Source organism: Gadus macrocephalus, chromosome 7, assembly GCF_031168955.1.
Source record: "Gadus macrocephalus chromosome 7, ASM3116895v1".
NCBI classification, from domain to species: Eukaryota; Metazoa; Chordata; class Actinopteri; order Gadiformes; family Gadidae; genus Gadus; species Gadus macrocephalus.
This window is the reverse complement of record NC_082388.1, coordinates 2049895-2067202: the sequence shown is the minus strand read 5'-3', so window position 1 is coordinate 2067202 and position 17308 is coordinate 2049895. Positions and strand designations below refer to the sequence as shown.

Below are 17308 nucleotides of genomic sequence, written 5' to 3'. Positions count from 1 at the left end.
ACCTACAGAGAGAGAGACCGTTACCCCCGAGCAGGACCTACAGAGAGAGAGACCGTTACCCCCGAGCAGGACCTACAGAGAGAGAGACCGTTACCCCCGAGCAGGACCTACAGAGAGAGAGACCGTTACCCCGAGCAGGACCTACAGAGAGCGTGGATGAGTGAGTGAGTGAGTGAGTGAGTGAGTGAGTGAGTGAGTGAGTGAGTGAGTGAGTGAGTTCTGAACTAGGGTTCTCATTGGCCTTTGGTTGAACCCTGGACCAGATGTTACCACAACCCATTAACTCTCCAGAATCCCGAACTTAACACACTTGTGTGTTGTGTGTGTGTGTGTGTGTGTGTGTGTGTGTGTGTGTGTGTGTGTGTGTGTGTGTGTGTGTGTGTGTGTTTTGTAGTGATACTGGTGCCAAAATAAATGTACCAAACGCAAAACGACTGAGGGGCCCTCCCACACGCACACACAAAATCACACACACACACACACACACACACACACACACACACACACACACACACACACACACACACACACACACACACAGAGGAACAACAGGGCTACCAGTGTGGTGCGTTCAAGGGACTCAGCCCTTGGGCTACCAGTGTGGTGCGTTCAAGGGACTCAGCCCTTGGGCTACCAGTGTGGTGCGTTCAAGGGACTCAGCCCTGGGACTACCAGTGTGGTGCGTTCAAGGTACTCAGCCCTGGGACTACGAGTGTGGTGCGTTCAAGGGACTCAGCCCTGGGGCTACCAGTGTGGTGCGTTCAAGGGACTCAGCCCTGGGACTACCAGTGTGGTGCGTTCAAGGGACTCAGCCCTGGGGCTACCAGTGTGGTGCGTTCAAGGGACTCAGCCCTGGGGCTACCAGTGTGGTGCGTTCAAGGGACTCAGCCCTGGGAGTACCAGTGTGGTGCGTTCAAGGGACTCAGCCCTGGGGCTACCAGTGCGGTGCGTTCAAGGGACTCAGCCCTGGGGCTACCAGTGTGGTCTGTTCAAGGGACTCAGCCCTGGGGCTACCAGTGCGGTGCGTTCAAAGGACTCAGCCCTGAGGCTACCAGTGCGGTGCGTTCAAGGGAATGTCGTGGTTTACCTTCAGGTATTCGGCAATGGGGGGGGTCTCGACAGCGTAGACCCTCTTAGCTCCGGCCTGGACTGCAAAGAAAGACAGAATCCCGGAGCCCCCGCCCACACACAGGACCACCTAAAGGGGGGGGGGGGGGGGGGGTCAGGGACATTGTTATATAATACGTGCGTGCGTGCGTGCGACTTCAGGCCAGACCTTGTCCCTAAAGTCCGCCTCGTTGTCCAGGAAGGCTCTCTGGTACGTGGCGGTCCGCTGGTAGTCCTGGAGCAGGTTCTGCTGCTGGGACAGACAGCCGGGGTACTACACACAGACACACAGAGACACACACACAGACACACAGAGACACACACAGACACAGACACAGACACACACACACACACACACACAGACACAGACACAGACACACACACACACACACACACACACACACACACACACACACACACACACACAGACACACACACACACACAGACAGACACAGAGACACACACACACAGACACACACACAGACACACAGACAGACAGACACACAGACACACACACACACAGACAGACACACGCACACACAGAGTCACACACACACACACACACACACACACACACACACACACACACACACACACACACACACACACACACACACACACAGCCGGGGTACTACACACAGACAGACACACACACAGAGACAGACACACACACAGACACACAAATCAACAATCTTTTCCTATGCCAATATTTGGTCCGGTCCAAATTCAAATCAGAAGATTGAATTCTGTATGTTTTGGTCGTCCATAGAAGTTGAGGGAATAACATAAACACTTGACTGGGACCCTTGAGGGATGTGTCTCCTTCTCTAACAAATCCAACCCTATTAACATCATCGGGTATGGACAGACGGACACACCATAAAATACTTCATGGCCACGGACTCTGCCATTCTCCGGTCAGCAGTGTTGGAGCGGGGGCCATCTTGTCGCCTTTCTTGGGGCCCATCTTGGGGCCGTTCTTGGTGGCCATCTTGGGGCCGTTCTTGGCGGCCGTCTTGGCGGCCATTGTCCGATCTAAACAGCAGCTGGCAGATGTTCTGCACGTCTGGGACGACATAACGAACATTTCACATGCTAAACATGCGAAAACATCACCACACTTTCACAATATCTGCACAATATTTTCACGATATTTTCAAAATCTTTTCACTCCTATGCGCAACAAAAAACTACGAACGCCTCTCTTGTTCCTCATCACCTACGGTCGGTAACCTATCGTCTCGTACGCACACGTATTGTGTGTTGCGTCCTGACATTTAACAACAGTCCTTAGCATTGTGTAGCGTCTTATCCTAGCTATCTGTGTTGTCTACGGGGAATGGGTTAACCTAGTGATGGTTAGTGTTGGCACTTGGTTCTATGAACATCCTCACTGTACCCACAGAGACATATCGTTGTTTCTCTTTCTTCTGACAAACGGACCTCCTGCAAGGCGCTCTGATGTAGATGCAGCCCAACTCACCGGCGGGGGATTTGCAAAGTAGCAGAATGCTGAGACCACCGTGAGTGACCAGCAGAGACTGGGATCCCACCCGACAGCTACTGGTTTCACTGGAGAAGCTGATGTCAAACACAGACCCTCCATCGCCTGGGAGGAGGAGGAGGAGGAGGAGGAGGAGGAGGAGGAGGAGGAGGAGGAGAGAGGAGGAGGAGAAAAAGTGGCCTAGTTCAGTTTTGATGGTATAGATTGTTGGTGTGTGTGTGTGTGTGTGTGTGTGTGTGTGTGTGTGTGTGTGTGTGTGTGTGTGTGTGTGTGTGTGTGTGTGTGTGTGTGTGTGTGTGTGTGTGAGCCTCCATTAAGCTTTTCCGTGGCACAGATTCACATGTGTGCGGTGTGTGTTTACACGTCCACACGTGCAGAAAGCCCACCGCCACGCTTTCTGAGGGAGCGCTTGACCTGCAGACTGTGTGTGTGTGTGTGTGTGTGTGTGTGTGTGTGTGTGTGTGTGTGTGTGTGTATGTGTGTGTGTGTGTGTGTGTGTGTGTGTGTTCTCCTGTGGTACACTGAACTTCTAGCTGCATGCAGGTATGTGCTTGACTGTGTGTGTGTGTGTGTGTGTGTGTGTGTGTGTGTGTGTGTGTGTGTGTGTGTGTGTGTGACGGTTCATTGGCGCCTGGTTGCGTGACAGTTATGTGCTTGTCAGACACGCAGCAGCTCTGATCTTACAGTAAGGGTCCAGAGTTCCATTTCCTGCCCACATTATCTGCTACACATCAACACATTGAACACATGCGACACGACAGACTTTGCATTGAATTACACAGATTTTAGAAATGACATAAACTGGGTTTATAGTTTACGTGCATATAAATCTCGCACACACGTGCTCGGTGAGTTTGTGTGCATGTGTTTGTGCGTGCGTGTGTGTGTGTGTGTGTGTATGTGTGTGTGTGTGTGTGTGTGTGTGTGTGTGTGTGTGTGTGTGTGTGTGTGTGTGTGTGTGTGTGTGTGTGCGTTAGTGTTGGCTTCGCGAACCGGTTCGAATGAACGAGTCTTTAGGACGAACGAACCGAACCGTTTCTCTCGTTCGTCTCGTTCACCATTCGATTCACCGTTTCCGGTAGCACTGACTCAGCTGAGAACCGTGCAATGGCGTGCATTCCATGATGCGATTCACCGCTACCGGAAACCAGGCTGATTCGCGAACAACGCCTCCCAGTTCAGTCGAGTTCCCGGTGAATCGATTCACCGGAAACTCGACTGCGCTGGGAGGAGTCGTTCGCAAACCGTTTGTTCGTTCAGCCTGGTTTCCGGTAGCGGTAAATCGCATCATGGAATGGACCCCATTGCACGGTTCTCAGCTGAGTCAGTCAGACTCAGTGGACTTAGTGCTCCCGGAAACTCGAACGAATGAACGAACGAACGATTCGCGAATGAATCCTCTTGGCGAACTGAATCACGCGAACTGGGTCACGGAAACGAATCATTAAATCCACCACTAGTGTGTGTGCGCGGGTCCTCACCGTCCTGCACCCTGAGGTTCACTCCCCCCAGGGGCCCGGCGGCGGTGCGGAGCATCAGGGTCAGGTCCCCGCCGGGTCGGTGCCGGCGCACCGTCACCTGAGGAGCGCCTCCCAGCGCCTCCTGCATCCGCTGCTGCTCCTCCACCTCCTCCTCCTCCACCTCCTCCTCCTTCAGAGGCACAGCCACGTATAGTTTGAACTTAATTCAAATGAACACCGAAAATTAGCATTAACCTATTCATTTAAATGGGTTAGGTGCAGGCAGGCAGGCAGGCAGGCAGGCAGACAGACAGACACTCCAGGCAGACAGACAGACAGACAGACAGACAGACAGACAGACAGACAGACAGACAGACAGACAGACAGACAGACAGACAGAGAGACACTCCAGGCAGACAGACAGACAGGCAGACAGACAGACAGACAGACAGACAGACAGACAGACAGACAGACAGACAGACACTCCTCCTCACCTCCAGGGTGAAGACCCTGACCGGGAACACCGCGGCCGTCATCTCCTCTCTGCTCCTCGATGCCATGCTCTCTCCCTCCTCCACCACGTCCACTGAGGAGAGAGGGAGAGGGGAGGGGAGGTAGGGAGAGAGGGGAGGAGGGAGAGAGAGGGGGGAGGGAGAGGAGGGAGAGGAGAGGAGAGGGGAGGAGGTAGGGAGAGGAGAGGGGAGGAGGGAGAGGAGAGGAGAGGGGAGGAGGGAGAGAGAGAGGGGAGGGGAGGAGGAGAGGGGAGGAGGGAGAGGAGAGGGGAGGGGAGGAGGGGAGAGAGGGGGGAGGAGGCTTTGGGGGAGTTGGAGGAGGAGAATGGCTTAGCCTAGAGAGGAGGAGAGAAAAATATTTAGCCAGTAAAAAAATATAACATATAAACTATTAAATATGATAGCCAGTAAGAAAGCCCTGACGAGAAAGTGGCTGACGCTGAGGTACCCAATGTTGACGGCTGGTTTGATGTTATCAACGACATTTATGTGATGGTGAAACTTACTTTCATTGTAAAACTGGAACAGGAATAGTTTAAAAACCGTTGGGCATCCTGGGTTGAGTCCAAGATCAGACTTTACTTGATATGAGATGTTCTGCTTAATACGCCTACGCTATCTCCCCTATACGGTTACGTCAAGCTACTCAAATGTTTTTTCTCTTTTCTTTTTTATACAAACAAAAAAATAAGACGATGATTACATATTGATCTGTAAAATGCCCTGCTATTTTGATCCCAATTGAAAAAAACTAAAACTATACTATAAAACCAGTGGTGGCCATACTTTTTTTTATTTATTTAATAGATCTGATTTCCTGTATTCTGGTGCATTTGGGGGATGGCCACTACCTATTTACCTACTTTTTATTCAGATTCATAGCCTAAATCCTGACTTGCAGGGCCTGGACAAGCTTACACTGCATATACAGACCTACTTTATGGCCACTCCCAGTGGTGTAGTCTATTTTATTGTAGTGAGTATACTGTGATGATACCCTCCCAGCCTCGTACAAACCCGTCCCACCGGTACGTGTACGTGTGTGGCACATATGGGGTGTCGCACCACACTCACCAACGCAGGGGTCTACAACCTGCTGATTTAAGAGTATAACGATTATCAACAATCATGGAAAGCTGGGTAGGTTTATCAGTTTTAATAACAGTATGAACAAATAGAACACATAAATGACAAGTTGTCCTTTGTATATCTATAGTAGCAATAGCACATGCTAAACAAGGACAAAATCTACTCAAAATAATTTAATGAACTGTTTACAACCATGGCTAACCAGTGCATGAGAAGGAGATGACAGGAGACTTATGTTTCACTCTTTCAATTGCTCTAATTTGAGCTCTTACTGTTGTTATCTAACATACCATACAGTCATTGAATTGTGTAAAATTGTGAAATTACTGCACCTTAAAAATGACCATGAATTAGCTATACTCTCATTTGCATAGTGATTAACATTATGAATTTCAATTGTGTATACCAACTGTATGTTGGCTGACATTTACCTAACTTTTTTTCCCTTCACTCTAAAAGAGGATGCCTGTTTTTAAATTCCCTAGCCTGACACCCAGTCTGAAAGGCTGGACAGGGGTTCTCATCTAAAAGTAACAAGGAGATATAAAGTGGGATTCAAATATTGTCTTCTGTTGACTGCTTGTTATGTGGTTTACACATTAATATGGGAGGACTAGACACACACATGCGCACGCACACACACGCGAGAAGGAGGGGCTCGGCCCGCAACTAACGTGCGGAGATGCAGCTTCGCGCTTCGTAACAGAGACAGGGCAGAGCGCGAGCGCGCAGGGGGAATTTTATGAATGGTGAATGTAGGAGATAACTTCCCCTGCTTAAAGTATTTTATTGCAGTTATACCCAGTGGTGTAGTCTACGTGATACGCAGGTATACGCCGTATACCCACTAGGAACGCACCAGGATTTGCGTATACCCACTTAAAAATGTGCACGGATACGTATCAATCGTCTTGTGACAGATCTTTCACTTCTGTGTTTATTTTTCGCAAATACCGGTTGGGTATAACTGCAATAAAATACTTTAAGCAGGGGAAGTTATCTCCTACATTCACCATTCATAAAATTCCCCCTGCGCGCTCGCGCTCTGCCCTGTCTCTGTTACGAAGCGCGAAGCTGCATCTCCGCACGTTAGTTGCGGGCCGAGCCCCTCCTTCTCGCGTGTGTGTGCGTGCGCATGTGTGTGTCTAGTCCTCCCATATTAATGTGTAAACCACATAACAAGCAGTCAACAGAAGACAATGTTTTAATCCCACTTTATATCTCATTGTTACTTTTAGATGAGAACCCCTGTCCAGCCTTTCAGACTGGGTGTCAGGCTAGGGAATTTAAAAACAGGCATCCTCTTTTAGAGTGAAGGGAAAAAAAGTTAGGTAAATGTCAGCCAACATACAGTTGGTATACACAATTGAAATTCATAATGTTAATCACCATGCAAATGAGAGTATAGCTAATTCATGGTCATTTTTAAGGTGCAGTAATTTCACAATTTTACACAATTCAATGACTGTATGGTATGTTAGATAACAACAGTAAGAGCTCAAATTAGAGCAATTGAAAGAGTGAAACATTAGTCTCCTGTCATCTCCTTCTCATGCACTGGTTAGCCATGGTTGTAAACAGTTCATTAAATTATTTTGAGTAGATTTTGTCCTTGTTTAGCATGTGCTATTGCTACTATAGATATACAAAGGACAACTTGTCATTTATGTGTTCTATTTGTTCATACTGTTATTAAAACTGATAAACCTACCCAGCTTTCCATGATTGTTGATAATCGTTATACTCTTAAATCAGCGGGTTGTAGACCCCTGCGTTGGTGAGTGTGGTGCGACACCCCATAAGTGCCACACACGTACACGTACCGGTGGGACGGGTTTGTACGAGGCTGGGAGGGTATCATCACAGTATACTCACTACAATAAAATAGACTACACCACTGGTTATACCCAACCGGTATTTGCGAAAAATAAACACAGAAGTGAAAGATCTGTCACAAGACGATTGATACGTATCCGTGCACATTTTTAAGTGGGTATACGCAAATCCTGGTGCGTTCCTAGTGGGTATACGGCGTATACCTGCGTATCACGTAGACTACACCACTGGCCACTCCACCAGCCATTGCTATTTGACACATTATTGTTATTCCGATATAGAGACAAATCATGATCACTGTCCTATAGCGTCCATTTTTTGTGAGTCTCAATGTCTACTTCACATGCAGTTATAGGAATATGGGACAGTTGCTTCATTTTGTTTATATGCTATGGGCCGAAAGACTAAATTAATATGTAACTTACTTGCTCCTTTTAAGTATAACATTGCTTGGGGAGTCCAATTCCTCCACTGAAAGGGGTGGAAAGTGCTTACAACTCTCCGCTAGTTAGCGATATATCTCTTCTCTACATTAAGTTGTGTTGCGCGATTGCTACTGAGGGAGGTAGCCTATTTGATTGATTCGGTGAATTGTCCAATCATGTGGTGTTGACAAAAAAGAAAAGCGATACCATTGGCTTGGGGCGCACACTGGTGCGACCCGAGGGCGAATTATTTTGCGCCAATGAAAAGCTGTCTCTGCTTGATAGACAGCAAAAAGTTAGCGAGCTTACATTGACTTCAACGTGGCTGGCGCTGTCACGTTAAAATTGTACCGGGGGCGAAAATTGTACCGGCCTACGTCATCAGTTGTTGACAAATTCCAAACCTGCCTGGCAACAGACGACGCGATCGACTGTTGCCTGGCAACGGGCGATCGCGTCGAATGACTAGGAAGGTTCTTGAACATTCGCAAACTTTCATGCTCGTTCATTGCACTCCTTCATTGATAAAGATAAAGATAGACTTTATTGTCATTGTACAGTCACCTATACGACGAAATTGGGAGTGAGCGTGACAAGACAGGTTTTTGAAACCTGCTTCAAACACTCAGTTTACTAGCTAAATTTGATTAAACAATTCAATACAATACAAATATAAAGTAAAAACAAGTGTTATCTAGCGATCCGTTATCTGTATTATGTTATTTCGTCTTTGGAAACATGAGCCGAATGTTTTTTTAAACCTGCCCGGCAACGGACAACCCAATCAAATCAGTTATCAAGTTGTCAACAACTTATGGATGCCCGTTTCCGCCAGGTAAAAGAAAAAAAAATGCAGGTCATAACTCATTATTTTGACATATGATCTCATTATTTTGAGATAGTATCTCGTTATTTTGACATAGTTATCTCATTATTTTTAGATAACATCTCATTATTTTGAGATAGCATCTCATTATTTTGAAATAGTATCTCATTATTTTGACATAATGATCTCATTATTTTGACATAATTACTCTGCAACGTACACCACCAGCGTTCAATACGTTGGTTCCCCGTGCTTGGACCTAGAGTGACACAGTCTGGGGAAATGCCGTTTTCACTGCCGTGCATAAAACTTTGCATTGCGGCAATGTGTGTGTTCTCCGTCCCGTGATCCAATCTCACTTTCAATGGGCGACCATGCTGCATCACTGAATCAATGAAATACCCCGCTATAAGACGTGGGTCGCTGTTAGTTGAGTGGGTGTTTAGCCAGATCATCTTTCGCGAGAACCCATCAATGCAACCACTGATGCATATCCCATACGGCTTCAATTTGTCATATCCATCTATGTGCCACACATAATTCGGGCCACGACTGACATAGACTCTACGTCTCAGACGGTGCCGTGCACGGAGATCCACGCCACCACCATCCATTTGACGCAGCAAGAGACGAACGGTCTCTCTGTCCGTGATGATCCCTGCCACCCAACACTTCTGTTGCATCCACCTGTAGCCATGTTGTTGGCCAGAGGACTGTAATTGGCGATGTATGAAGTCGGCTACTTCTCCGATGTCCGCCTTATTGCGTCTTCGCCACAGCTGATTCCTATGAAGCACTCTTTCTAGAGTTATTTTACTAATGTTTATGTTGTGCTCCATAGATAATCGAGCCAAAATTTCAGCATTTGTATACCTCCGTCTGAAATAATCTTTAATAATCGAGTTCATCATCTCCAGCTAATCTACTGTAATAATAGGCTAGATGTAGCACCTATGGATAAGCTACAATTAGGCTACAATGACTGGTCTGGTCCTGTTGAGAAGTTATCTCAAAATAATGAGATAGTATCTCATTATAATGAGATACTATCTCAAAATGTCAGGGTGTGGGTGTCTCCCTGTGTTTCCCTCCTGTGTTGATTACTGTTCCCTCCCCTAATGTGTCTCAGCTGTTCCTCGTTGTGTTTGTTATTTAAGCCCTCGTCTTTCCTTTGTTCCTTGTGCTGTCATTGTGGTTTATCGTGGTTTGCTGTGGTTAGTGTTGGTGGTTAGTCTTGCGTGTTCCGTGTTCCTTGTTCCCTCCCGAGTTCCGAGTTGTCTCCCGAGTTCCCTGATTCTTGTGCCTTAGCGCTTAGGCTTGAATAAAGTGCCGTTTTCGAGAAACCGTCTGCGTTTGGGTCCTACCTGCCTGCCTGCACCTGCAGCTACCTTAACACAAAATAACGAGATACTATCTCAAAATAACGAGATACTATCTCAAAATAATGAGTTGTGACCTGCATTTTTTTTATTTTACGTGGCGGAAACGGGCTTCCATACGACAGCGCCCCTGACTTGGAGGAGGGCTTTATTTCGAATGACCAATAAATAGCCTAGCCCAAATCATTGACGTTCAGACGCATTTAAATGGTTGCTGGCAGTGACAAGTATATCACAAAATTAAACAAGGATAAACGCTATGTATTTTTGTTGATTTATTTCGTAATGATAATAGTTTATTAATAGTTGGCAGATATATTCAAGTGAATATTTCACGGAGGGGCGGTGCCCTAGCGCCCCCTATCGACCCACCGCCGCTAAAACTACGATATCAGTCTGATTGCGGTCTTGTTCTTGTTCTTCCGATGCAGCACGCGGCGCTCGTGTTCATCCTAGGGGTCTTTCTTTGTTCCGTGACGTAAATTCCCGGAACACGAGACGCGTCTACTTCCGCTTTAAGCGTAAACCCAAGCGAGTTGATTCAGCCACATTTTATACACTGTACTCTAAAGAGAAATCTCTCCACCATGGCGCTGGAGTCCAGGATCACCCAGGAGGAGATCAGGAAGGAGCCGGAGAAGAGCATCGACCGGGAGAAGGTGAGGAGATCATTCAATCACTAGAGACAGTCTGCGTAAAGGTGGAGGAGAGGGACTTATACACACACACGGACACGGGCTCCGTGCGTAAATGTGCCTTATTGTATTTTGCAAAATATTCAAAAGAAAAGTCCACGTTGTTACATGTTTAACTTGAAGGATATTTGCAGTATGGAGGTTAATTCACTCACTCATTCATTCATTCGGAATCAATGAGGGAGAGGAAGGGGAGGGTCCGTCAGAAGTGTGCGGGGGAAATACAGCAAATATTTTCAGTATTTTGAATCGGAGCACTGATTCAGAACAACTTCTTAACGGATCATCACCCGCCTCTCACTCATGCATTCATTCCTAATGAGTGATTGAACGTGCATATCGCAAAGATCCTTGAAACGTAACCGAGGAGGACAGGACAAATCCCGCGCCAGTTCTGATATCGGTGTCAGTGATTATTTGCTCCTGCCCTTCCCCCCCACCCCGGTCCAGACGTGCCCGCTGCTCCTCAGAGTCTTCACCACCAACAGCGGCCGACACCACCGGGGCGACGAGTTCGCCCGAGGCAACGTCCCCGCTAGCGAGCTGCAGGTCTACACCTGGTGAGACCGATGGGGCGAACTGAGGCCTGTGTGTGTGTGTGTGTGTAGTCCTGTTGTGTGTGTTGTCTGTACAGAGACTGTTGTCTGTAAAGAGACTGTTGTCTCGGTAGAGTCCTGGTGTGTGTGTGTGTGTGTGTGTGTGTGTGTGTGTGTAGTCCCGTTGTGTGTGTAGTCCTGGTGTGTTGTCTGAGTCCTGTTGTGTGTGTGTGTGTGTGTAGAGTCCTGGTGTGTGTGTGTGTGTGTGTGTGTGTGTAGAGTCCTGTTGTGTACTTAATGCAGCCTTGTTGTGTACTTAATGCAGTCGTGTTGTGTACTTAATGCAGTCGTGTTGTGTACTTAATGCAGTCGTGTTGTGTACTTAATGCAGTCGTGTTGTGTACTTAATGCAGTCGTGTTGTGTACTTAATGCAGTCGTGTTGTGTACTTAATGCAGTCGTGTTGTGTACATAATACACAGTTGTGTTGTGTACTTAATGCTTAAAGGTTGGGTATGGAATTTTCTTTTTTGGACATTTTTGCAAAATTACTTGAAATCCTTATCATAACCCACTTACAGCAACTGAGTTAGATGTACTGACATGAACATTAAACAAGTCAATCATCTGTGGAACGGGCAGGGCTCGAAAAACTCCAGCCAATGATTTCCAGAACTACCGAGTGGCATTGGACAGTAAGTACGTCAATCAAACGGTCGTACTGCACTCCCCCTCGTGTAACCCCTTCATGCACGTACTCAAAGCTCATGACCCAGAGCAAGCTTCTGTTTGTTGTTATCCTGCAGTAGCAACTGGAGCTAGCTAACAGCTAATGGCTCGCTCTCGCGCATCTGTGTTCGCACTCGTGCATGATTGCACGTCCATGTACTTGGAATGGGTGGAGTCAGCGTTGAAGGAGAGGGGGTAGGACCATTGAGTTGTGTGTTTTCAAAATCTGCTGGCGTTTCGCAAATCCCATACCCAACCTTTTAATAGTGTTGTACAGAGATCCTTCTTGTGTCCACTAGATGGCAACTCCATAAACTAAAATGGTGTAGCTCCAAAGTTAATTATTTACACAAGTCTAAAGTTGTATGATGTAAAATAGCTAAACAGGATGCAAGAGTTGTCCGGCAACAACATGAAGACAGGGACAGCATATTCAGTCAAGTATTTATTGACTTGCCTTGAAAGAATTGGCTTACAAAAGCAAAATAAGTTATCACAGTGTCAAATAGAAATACAATAATTTCACATTCCTCAACATTCCACAAACAATGTATTTTCATACACTAATTAAATACAAAATCTGCTGAAAACACAGCATCTTGGTATTTGGCAGGTTGTAGGATCAAGAGCTATCACAACCGTAACATTTCAAAGGTAGTACAGTCAAATTATCTTGGAGTTGTTGGAGTTGATTGGCAATGTTCACCCTCCTATTTGCCGCAATTCTCATGTCAATGTGTGCCGCCAGTCGATACCCGCACGATGCTGTCTGCCGTGCGGCGGTCAGGGTGGAAGAGGTGACAGGGGGAGCAGAACCCTGCGTTGGCTTCTTCACGGCCTTCTACACAGCTTTTTCTCGTACCAGTTTATTGAAAATCCTGGGAAGTATGACGTCTTTGTAGAAACCTGCTTAATTCTTACATTTGGTCCTGACTGTGTTGACGCCAATTTGTCTGAATTTGATCGCAGACTAAAAGGAACTTCTTCGAAGACACAACGGAATTTCACTGTACAGTCGCGTTCTGGAAAGTACTACGTGATTTGATCAAAGATGCCCCCCCCCACCTTTGCTCAGTTAAGGCCCTGACACACCAACCAGATTATCGATCGTTGGACGGCCTTTTTTTTCAGCCGATTGCACATGTCGGATCGGCCACGACCAAATCGCTCCGACTGCCTATTCTCGCCAGACCGTCGGAAGACCGATAATGTGGTTGATGTGTCGGGGCCTTTCCGTCTGACTTCCGACACCACGTTCTCCAGCTCGGCCCCTTGCGCAGAAGCCGCTCCTTATGCAGTCCTGGATGAGGACGCACTTGAGGGGAGGGAGTGGCCAGCGTCGCAGATGATGCTCTGGTTCACCGCGTCGTCCCCCAGAAACTGTGCGACCATCTCTGATGGGGCTGGTGTTGGTGGTGAACCAACAACAAAGTCCTGTTGTACAGACTCTGGTTATGCACAGACTAGTCCTACGCTGCTCTGAGACCCTGAAGGCCAAAGTATACCACTCCGACTCGTAAATATTATATTATAATATTTTATTATATATTCCGACTCCGTAACCACGGAGACCTCCTCCGTCGGGATGTCGGATACCCAATGCGCGATTCGCAGACCGATCGATTTAATAGGCCGACCGCTGGCTATGTAAATTGTGTTGTGAATAAACCACGACCTTTGGTGCTTTTCTTGGTCCTTCACGTGCAAAGTAAGAAAGGTGCAAAGTAAATAAGGTGCTAGGTCAGACCGGGAAAAGTGTTTCCGGAAATGATGTTGTCAGAGGACCAATCTCAGCGCTTGCCGTCTCCGTTGAGTCGACGGGCCGTTAAGAATGTTGGATGCGCACGTAAGCCACGGAGAGGGTCTCCGACAGGCTCTTCGTGGCTTACGTACTGCACTCTACAGAGGAGTATAACCCAGCTTTAACCCCCCCCCCCAGGATGGACGCCACCCTGAAGGAGCTGTCTGGGCTGGTGAAGGAGGTGTACCCCGAGGCCCGCAGGAAGGGCACCACCTTCAGCTTCGCCATTGTGTACCCGGATCAGATGAGGCTGGGATACAGGTACCTACTGTAGACCAGGACTAGACTGTAGACCAGGACCAGACTGTAGACCATCGTGTACCCCGATCAGATGAGGCTGGGCTACAGGTACCTACTGTAGACCAGGACTAGACCAGGACTAGACCAGGACCTGGACTAGACCAGGACCAGGACTAGACCAGGACTAGACCAGGACCAGGACTAGACCAGGACCAGACCAGGACCAGACCAGGAACAGGACTAGACCAGGACTCGACCAGGACTAGACTGTAGACCAGGACTAGTGGTTCGGCATTGTTTTGGACATGCTTCTGATTTTATGAATGACTTATTAGCTGACTTAATGACTTGGGTCACTTATTCAGCCATGATTTAATGAGTGACTGACTTAAGCCACTTATTAAGCCACTGATAACGTGACTTAATAAGTAGCTTATCCCCCCCCCCAGGGTTAAAGACGTGGGCAGCACGGTCGCGGGCCGTAAGGGGGCCGAGGACCTGATGTCGCTGCAGTCCCAGAGGTTCCAGATCGGAGACTACCTGGACATCGTCATCACCCCCCCCAACAGACCGCCCCCCGCCAACCCCCGCATGAGACCCTTCTGAACCCCCCCACCTGTGTGTGTGTGTGTGTGTGATGAACACACAAAGCACAACACGACGCGACACAGTAACCCGTCGGGTTTTTAACGTTTCCACCGCTGCCGTCGACAGCGTTGCTTTCTTCAGGTTCTTCTATGATGTTTTATAAGATGTGATATGAATAAACATTTTTTTGTTACTAAGTATGTTGTCTTTTTTTTTTTTTTTAAGGATGTGATCAAATGGTTCATTAAGTTATGTTTCAAAACGTTTCCTAAAAGCATGACTCGGCTGTGTGCGTCTAGAATCACTCAATCACTCACGAATTCATTAAATGTGCCGTTTTTTTTAAATTATTGAATTGGCGTAAGCAGCTCAGCGGTAATGGGAGTCTGGAATAGGGTAGACCGCGATAACGGGACAGGGTCCTCTACCTTCCTGCGTCTAGAGCTCGAACGAAGAAGGTCAGTGGAGTACCTTCTCCACGTCCTTAGTTTTACTGATATAGTTTAATAGTTGGTATAATTTTGAGATTTTACATTCTCCTACTCTCGTTTGGGTGCATGATGGAGACATTGAATCAAGCCGCTGGGAGATGACTCGGTCAGGGCGATGAAGGAGACGCCTAGTGAGGTGAGTGATGAGGTAGGGGTGTACGACTGGGAAGGCAGCTGTGTGTCTCCCCCGCTTTTTCTCTTTCTCCCTCCCCCTCTGATTATCTCTCTGTTTCTATCTCTCCCCCCTCTCTTTCTCTCTCTCCCCCCCTCTGTTTCTCTCCCCCTCTGTTTCTCTCTCTTTCTCCCTCTGTTTGTCTCCCTCTGTTTCTGTCCCCCCTCTCTTTCTCTCACCCCCACTTATTCACTTACACACACATACACACACGCACTCTTATGTGGTCTTGTGTAACTCAACAAGAATAGGACCTGGGTGGTCAAACACATACTCCTCAAACGAGGAGTATGTGTTTGCATTCCACTAATGGGGTGTGTGTGTGTGTGTTTGTGAGAGAGTGCGTGAGCATGAAGAGGTGAAGTCTTATTTGGTGCATACTCTCTCTTCTCTCCTCCCTCCTCTCCTCCCTCTCCTCCGAGACCGCTGAGAGGAGGTCCTCCTGGTGGAGAGAGACCGGTTGGAGGTGATGGAGGAGGAGGGAGAGGTCTCCACTGTTGGAGGTCGGATGGTCTGCCTTTCTGTCTGTTGTATTGGGGAATGGGTTAACCTAGTGATGGTTAGTGCTTTAGTGGGTTAACCTAGTGATGGTTAGTGCTTTAGTGGGTTAACCTAGTGATGGTTAGTGCTTTAGTGGGTTAACCTAGTGATGGTTAGTGTTGGCACTTGGTTCTATGAACATCCTCACTGTACCCACAGAGATATATCATTGTTTCTCTTTCTAAAGACTAATGGACTTACTTATTGTAAGACGCTCTGGATAAAAGCGTCTGATAAACGCCCTGAATGTTAATGTGAAATCACAGACTCTGTAAATCAGGGACACTCTGTAAATCAGAGACACTCTGTAAATCCGGTCAGGGGTTCAATGCAGCCGTGATGGAGGAACCATCCCTTAATAAGCAAAGCACTTTAAGTCAATTCAATTACTGGAAATAGAGTGACTATAAAGTGAGTCCGACTGACTTTAGGACAGCTCTGGGTCCAACGAGGTCATGTGACCCAGAATGTCTTCAGCTCAGCTCTGGGGGACACGTGACTGGTCTGTTGTTGTTTAAATCTGATTGGTTTAAGTGAGTCCTGCACGGTTTGTTTCTCCCCTCTGCCTTTGAATGGAGGTGATGTTGCTGGGTTTTTAAAATGAGATGGAATTGTTATTTTACCTAATAGTTTGGCTTTTATGTTGTTTTTTGAGGCATTCACTCTCTCACCCACCCACTCTCTCACACACAAACACACACACACACACACACACACACACACAAATATGTATGCACTCAAGCATGAATGACTTATTAGCTGACTTAATGACTACAGTCAGACCTACACACACACAAACACGCGCACTGGGTGTGTCTTTGCGTTCTGACCTTTAGTTTATGACCCCTCTAGCGCTCACAAGATCTAATCATTAACCGACTTTACGGAGGAATCAGGCCATAAAACCACCTCCGTCCCCTCCGAGGCCTCTGATTGGTTCACAGGGCCGGCTCCGAGGCCTCGGATTGGCCCACAGGCCAGGCTGGCCACTGATTGGTTTGTGGAAGTGGTTTTTAGTTTCACCTGCGATTCATTCCCAGCGCGCAGAGAAACACATGGGATATTCATCTGTGAATGACTGGCTGGCTGACTGACTGGTTGTCTAACCGAATGACAGACTGGTTGTCTGTCTTACTGACTGAATGAATGATTTCCTGAGTGAGTGAATGTCTGACTGTTTATCCAACTAAGTGACCGAGCGGTTGTCTGACTGGTCTTACCGTCTGACTTTTTGTCTGACTGACTGGTTGTCTGACTTACTGACTGACTGACGGGTAATCCAACTGAGTGAATGTTGTGTGGCTGATTGGTGGTCTGACTGACTGGTGGTCTGACTTACTGGTTGTCTGTCTAAATGACTGGCTGACTGGTGGTCTGA

General features: G+C 47.4%; 2 protein-coding genes across 2 annotated transcripts; one reads left to right on the top strand and one right to left on the bottom strand.

Annotated features, from left to right (window-relative positions):
* Positions 1-20: 20 nt before the first annotated feature.
* Positions 21-4632, bottom strand: LOC132461114 (histone-arginine methyltransferase CARM1-like). The gene is made up of 7 exons (XM_060056160.1): positions 4567-4632; positions 4094-4262; positions 2592-2717; positions 1987-2174; positions 1277-1381; positions 1088-1198; positions 21-107 (listed from the first exon to the last, which is right to left on the bottom strand). Exons 1-7 carry the CDS (start codon positions 4630-4632, stop codon positions 21-23), a joined length of 852 nt encoding a protein of 283 aa, XP_059912143.1.
* A 5931-nt stretch (positions 4633-10563) lies between these two features.
* LOC132460734 (histone deacetylase complex subunit SAP18-like) lies at positions 10564-14924 on the top strand. Its single transcript, XM_060055609.1, has 4 exons — positions 10564-10798; positions 11285-11394; positions 14038-14160; positions 14589-14924. The coding sequence occupies exons 1-4, from the start codon at positions 10727-10729 to the stop codon at positions 14743-14745; spliced, it is 462 nt and encodes a 153-aa protein (XP_059911592.1). The 5' UTR covers positions 10564-10726; the 3' UTR covers positions 14746-14924.
* The last annotated feature ends 2384 nt before the right edge of the window (positions 14925-17308 follow it).

Coding starts and splice junctions, on each gene's coding strand:
- LOC132461114 (XM_060056160.1), bottom strand. CDS start 4,632: ATGGCATCGAGGAGCAGAGAGGAGATGACGGCCGCGGTGTTCCCGGTC. Junction 4,263..4,566: donor TCAGGGTCTTCACCCTGGAG/GTGAGGAGGAGT, acceptor GTGCCTCTGAAG/GAGGAGGAGGTGGAGGAGGA. Junction 1,382..1,986: donor TGGCCATGAAGTATTTTATG/GTGTGTCCGTCT, acceptor GTCTGTGTGTAG/TACCCCGGCTGTCTGTCCCA.
- LOC132460734 (XM_060055609.1), top strand. CDS start 10,727: ATGGCGCTGGAGTCCAGGATCACCCAGGAGGAGATCAGGAAGGAGCCG. Junction 10,799..11,284: donor AGAGCATCGACCGGGAGAAG/GTGAGGAGATCA, acceptor ACCCCGGTCCAG/ACGTGCCCGCTGCTCCTCAG. Junction 11,395..14,037: donor GAGCTGCAGGTCTACACCTG/GTGAGACCGATG, acceptor CCCCCCCCCCAG/GATGGACGCCACCCTGAAGG.